Source organism: Kockiozyma suomiensis (genome assembly GCF_038497685.1).
Source record: "Kockiozyma suomiensis strain NRRL Y-17356 unplaced genomic scaffold V2V93scaffold_13, whole genome shotgun sequence".
Lineage (NCBI taxonomy): Eukaryota > Fungi > Ascomycota > Lipomycetes > Lipomycetales > Lipomycetaceae > Kockiozyma > Kockiozyma suomiensis.
The window spans coordinates 452,514-458,513 of NW_027117676.1; the positions used below are offsets into that span (position 1 = coordinate 452,514).

The window sequence follows — 6,000 nt, forward strand, 5'->3', positions numbered from 1 at the left end:
TATATGCTGCTGCTCTGCTGTTGAGCTACTCTTGAGCGTCAGCCGATACCCAAGCGTGGCCGCAAACGCCAAATGACAAAAAAAAAACTTTTTGATCCATGCATTTTTTAATAGCTCACAGAGAATTCTATTCAAAGCCGTAGCATCTGGCCTTGAAAATGGCATTGAAGTACTTTTTGGTTGCATCTTTTTGAGATTCGGTGTACTCTGAATAATCGAGTTGAGCCGAGAGGAGTAAGACGGAGGAGGGCTGCTACAATGAGTCGTACATGAAGCCCCCACTTTCTCAGTCCGATGCTCAATCGGTTCCAACTGAAATAAACGTGATCCTGAACACTTTTGATGATCCTGCTGTAATCTATTGGCACAGGTTCGGGGAAATCCGCAATCGTGTCAATAGTGCTTCGCTGTTCTAAAGCGATTCCTAGTCCTGTCTGGCAGATATTTTTTGTTTCTGATACCCCGCCTACTTTTATACCCCTCAAGTATCCTTTTTGAGATTGCGTCTTTCTCAGCAACTGATTAGCCGATTGCAGAGCAAGCAGCATTCCAGCCGGTCGTTCGCGGCGAGTTGATCTCTGGTAAAATTTCATGCCCTTGCTGTTTAGTTCTGCCGTAGACGAGGTCGCATTTAGTAAGATCGATGCGTAATAGCTGTCACTGAGGAGAGGAAACCTCTGAATATGGACACAGGCTGCTTTTATTATGTTTACTTTCCTGCCGAGAGCTTCATCGGACTGGGCCGTCCTGTGGGGAAAGTGTCTCTCTTTGTTTTGCAGTTAATTTTGAACACAGTTGTTTGTTGCGGGCCTACACTGCAATCGCTCAAAATGAAGACATCTTTTGCTTGGCAGGCTGCCCCCTCTATAATATACAGCTTCAGCTTTCCCCAGATTCTCCTACTGACCTCCCCTTGCAAACAACCTCACTGGCATCACTCTGGTAGGTTCTCGTTTAGTTATCATAGATATCTTTGCATCTCCAAATACTGTTCATTACAATACAAGTAATGGTAGCAACGACTCTCAAAGACGGTGCTCCTCAAGCAGTAGAGCTCGACTATGTTATTCAGAAGCATGACGTTATTACCGAGGAGATGGTAAACGAGGGCGACGCAGCGTTAAAAATATTGCAAGATCACATTGTCGAATACGACAGCGAAGAAGAGGCTCGCGTTCGTCGAAAAATTGACTTCCATCTGGTCCCAGTGATGCTCATTGTCAATGGTATTCAATTTGTGGATAAATTGGTGTGTCTACAAAATGCTATGTTACGTTACAACCTGTGCTAACTATTATTACACATCATCAGACAATTGGTTATGCTGCAACTTATGGAATCATTACTCAGGCACATCTCGAAGGACAGCAGTACAGTCTTTTGCTCACGCTATTTTATATTGCCTATCTTGTTAGTTTTCTTGCCTGATGATGTCGGATGATGACCATAAGACTAAACTCGTATTTCAGGTCGCGCAATACCCAACCAGTTATTTCATGCAACGCTTCAATACTGGACACTATTTGTGCATCAATTTTATTCTTTGGGGTGTTGTCTTGGCATGTACTGGCGCTGCAACATCATTCCCAGGTTTAGCAGCTGGCCGATTTTTCCTCGGAATCTTTGAAGCGTGCTTGAATCCTGGATTTGTTCTGATATCTTCTTCTTGGTGGAAGCGTCAGGAGCAAGCATCTCGTGTCAGTTTCTGGTATAGCGCCAACGGGACTGCTTCATTGATTTGCGGTATTCTGTTCTATGGAATTGCACATATTGATGTAAGGTGACGTATGAATGCTACTGAGTAACTCAATTGTACTAACTTCATGCCAGAAAGCCGGGATGTTTCCCTATCAATGGATGTTCATCATTTTTGGATGTATTACGATAGTTCTTGGAGTCAGTTTGTGGTGGCTTCTTCCCAGCTCACCCCTCGACTGCAAATGGCTGAATGAACGCGAGAGGCTTATTGCCATTGAGCGTCTCAAAGACAATCGTACTGGGGTCAAAAATACCGAGCATAAGAAAGAGCAAGTTATAGAGGCTTTTACCGATATGCGCGTTTGGATGCTCGTCGGTGCTGTTTTTTTCCACAATATGACAAATAGTCTACAGACAAATTTTACCGGCCTCATCCTAAAAGGGTTTGGATACACTTCATACCAATCAGTTCTTCTTCAGATGCCGGGTGGCGCTATAGGCGCAGCTGCGATCTTGCTTTCGGGCACCTTCTTGTCATCCCGTTGGGGCAAAAATTGCACAACAATTATCATGATTTTGCTTTACATTCCCGGAGTTATTGCATGCTGCCTTCTCTACGCTGTTCCTATTAGGGACAGCACTAGAAGTGCCCACTTGGCAGCCATATTTCTTATACCGATTGTTGCGGCTGCAGCAGGAGTTATGTATTCATTGCTGGCATCTAATGTTGCGGGATACACGAAAAAATCAGTTTCGGGAGTGATGTTCTTTTCGGCGTATAGCGTTTCAAACATTGTATCCCCTCAAACTTTTCTTTCTAAAGAAGCACCCAAGTATACCACTGGAGTGTTTGTAACTTTAGGTGCGTTCATTATCAACATGATCCTGCTGAGTGTTCTTCACATTATCTATCGCCGTGAAAATGCTAAGCGTGACCGCGAGAATGAAGGAGTGGAACTTGATGAGGTTGAAGATTTAGCCAATGCTTTCTCTGATATGACTGACCGGCAGAATTCTCTTTTGCGATACAAGTACTGAGATATCTCGTCGACATTTTGTGTTGAATGCTCTTGCAGTTGATAGTAAAATATATGCTTACTCTTTTTTTATTTTATTTTTTTACATTTTAATTCTCCTTTTGTAGGCGCAGGAAGCTATTGTACTCGATGAATATAAATATTTCTGATTTCAGTAAACTTGAAGAGCTACAGACGTAAACATCGCGCAATATCGCAAGAAAAGGGAACACTCTCGCGAAGTGAGACAGGCATACATCCTGAAAGGAATACCCCTTTACAAGTTAGTTGATGACGTAGCGCATAGATCGAGGTTTGCCCACATGGGGACAATTGCGGGGAGGAAGAGGAGGGGAGTGCGGAAGGTGTTCAGATTTGAGATCGCAGGGTACTTGTCTCAAGAAATTAAATGTAAATGCAAAGTTTATGAAGTCGGAAGAACAGTCTCGGCAGGGAAATAAAGGTTCAACGACGCGATAGTAGTGCAGGCACTGCAGTGTTGGATCTAAACAATAAAGCAATATTTCACTATTATATCTTGAAGCTTCCAATACACTGCCATTCAGTCAGATCCGCAGTTAACTCATTATGCGCGACACTTGCACGCATCGCAGACGAAGCTCACGTTTAACTTTCGCCTCAGTACCGCTGGAAATCGCCTATGCGCCCTGCTGATTGTTTCTGAATTTACTGTGCTTAGAAAAAAGCACTAGCGCAGTAGCTAGAGTAGACCCCGCACCATCTGTAGTCTTTTATGGTTGCGATCACGATGTAGCGCTCTGACTGTGGGGTTTTAGTCCCAGATTACTCTAATACAGCATCTTGCGGGGAAGCGCTGAGGCACAGAAAGTTCAGCTCATTATACCCTCACCCCAGTATTTCACTTGGACCTCACTTTATAACAAGCCACTAAGCCCTCCCCGCCTCTCCATTTTCTTACATAGGCATTCATCTATAAAGACGATAATACTACAGAAATGACCAAACAAGAAACTCTAGCGCTCAGCGCTCCATCACTTGGCGGAGAGGTAATTGGAGTGGTCGATGACGAAACTGACGTTGCCCTCTTCAGAGGCATTCCTTACGCATCAGTGAACAAGCGCTGGACTCATAGCAAGACTCTGCACTCTCTAGAGAGTGGGTTTGACGCTACAAAGCTCAGTTATAGATGCAGCCAGACGAACGGTATGGTTCTCGTTTCTGGTGGAGTAGATGACCCAATTCCTGGCGACGACGAGTTCAAATGTCTGAATCTTAATATTACTGCTCCAAGCGAAGCTTTGGCTACACCTGGAAAGCTTCTTCCCGTTATGGTTTGGATCCACGGGTAGGCGATACTTGTTTTCTTTGCGCTGCTTGCCTGCACATATTATTAACGTCCTTCAGCGGCGGCTTTGCTTATGGTGCAAACTCAGTTGCGCGCTATCGACCACAGGCATTTGTGGCTAATGCTAGAGATTCAAAGTATCCAGTACTTTTGGTCTCAATCAACTACCGCCTTGGAATTTTTGGCTTTGCTTTCTCTGATGATCTCACCGAAGAAGGAAAGGGAGGATCGAAGGAGTCTCCGATAGGAAACTACGGTTTAGTTGACCAGCGCAATGCTTTGGAGTGGATTAATGCTCATATTCAAGATTTCGGGGGGGATCCAAATCAAATTACAGTTTTTGGCGTTAGTGCTGGCGGTTTAAGTATTCATATGCACCTTCTCGCAGAGCATGCGCTATTTGACCGCGCTATTATGATGTCTGGTATTGGCCCAGTTATCTCGCCCATCAGTGGACAGTTCCACCAGAGTCAATGGGATTCTTTATGTGCTTTACTAGGAATCGAAGCCGAATCATGGGCTGAAAGAATGGAAAAATTACGAGAAGTTAGCACATTGGATATGCTTAACTCCAGCGGCACAGCAACCCTTGGACCGGTTGCTGATGGACAGCTACTTCATGAGGGATGGCATTACGAGGATCACATGTCAAATAAGCGTTGCAAAGATATTATTGTCGGTGATACTAATGTCGAGGCCCTTATTTTTGATGGGTTAATTACTAAACTACCCCAAGCTAAGTTTCACGAAGCAGTTGAAGCCACTTTTTCGCCTTCTTTTGCGGAGGAGTTATATTCTCAATTTGGATTTACAAAAGAGCCGCAATCGTTCGAGGACTTCCGCAAAGCCTTTAGATTGCTTGCCGGCAACGTTTTTTTCAATTACAATAATGTTGGCCTTGCCAAAGCCTCCTGTAGTTCTGACGCTTGGAGGGATCACGTCTATTTATACCATTTTGAAATTCCCTCTCCGTTTCCAGGACCAACCTTTGGATACTCATATCATGGCTTATGTGCGCTTTTGATGCACTTAAATGAGTTCAAAGCATGTCCAGCCGAAGCTCAGATTGCTTCCAAAGAAGCCGCAAAGCTTTTTGCCGTTTTTGCATCTGGAAAGGAGCCTTGGGAGCCTTATTCTAAGAACGAAAAATTCATGCGTATCGGACCAAAAGCCTCATGCGATATGCATACGTTTAAGAGCGATGATACTAGAAACTATGCTTTTCATGAATGGCTTGGCGCCCACATATATGAGGTAGGCAGATTTGTTCGTCGAACAATGGCCAATTGCGAGAAATAAATGATTGGAGACAATAAGTTATACTTCTCGAAATGAAGCTCTCTTTAATTTTCATCTTATTTGTAGCTCTTGGGCATGCTCATCTTAAGCTATTTATAATTATCTGGCAAATCTACGTATTTATCTTGTTTATTGTCTACTAACTGGTAGCGATGCTGAGCTACCAACGACGATCTCGTACAGTGAAGTGGTGCGAGAAGACTGTTTATGGCTTTTTGCATTTCACAATGAATGACTTTGAGACTGTGATCCTTGGCTTTAAAAATAATGAGAGATAGCAGTAGGGCTCAAAATCCAATCACTGCTGGCAAGAAATATGAATATTCAAATCGTAGTGGTACAATCGCAAACGAAGCTGAGGAAGGGCCAGTGCCGCGATTTGAGTATTTGGAGTGCACCAAACCTGAGGAAAAAAAAAAAAAAAAAAAGAAAAAAAACCTAGGCTACCCTGTGGCGCCAACTAGGTAAACTAGATTTGTTTTCTAAAGGCCCGATAGGCCGTTTCGGAATGATTATTGAGGTTGGTGTGTAAAAGTCCGGTTGCTGCTCTATTTGCAGAGAGAGTACTAGTAGGGTTTAGTAGGGTTTAGTAGGGTTTAGTAGGGTTTAGTAGGGTTTAGTAGGGTTTAGTAGGGTTTAGTAGGGTTTAGTAGGGTTTAG

At 43.6% G+C, this 6,000-nt stretch overlaps 2 protein-coding genes across 2 annotated transcripts; both read left to right on the plus strand.

The window, feature by feature from the left end:
• Positions 1 to 1,009: 1,009 nt before the first annotated feature.
• Positions 1,010 to 2,736, plus strand: V2V93DRAFT_382172 (major facilitator superfamily domain-containing protein; the record flags this gene model as incomplete). Its single annotated transcript, XM_066912145.1, has 4 exons — positions 1,010 to 1,249; positions 1,312 to 1,410; positions 1,470 to 1,775; positions 1,831 to 2,736. 4 exons carry the CDS (start codon positions 1,010 to 1,012, stop codon positions 2,734 to 2,736), a joined length of 1,551 nt encoding a protein of 516 aa, XP_066764110.1.
• Positions 2,737 to 3,587: 851 nt separating this feature from the next.
• On the plus strand, positions 3,588 to 5,777 carry V2V93DRAFT_374421 (Alpha/Beta hydrolase protein). The gene is made up of 2 exons (XM_066911236.1): positions 3,588 to 4,041; positions 4,101 to 5,777. Exons 1-2 carry the CDS (start codon positions 3,692 to 3,694, stop codon positions 5,338 to 5,340), a joined length of 1,590 nt encoding a protein of 529 aa, XP_066764111.1. The 5' UTR covers positions 3,588 to 3,691; the 3' UTR covers positions 5,341 to 5,777.
• The last annotated feature ends 223 nt before the right edge of the window (positions 5,778 to 6,000 follow it).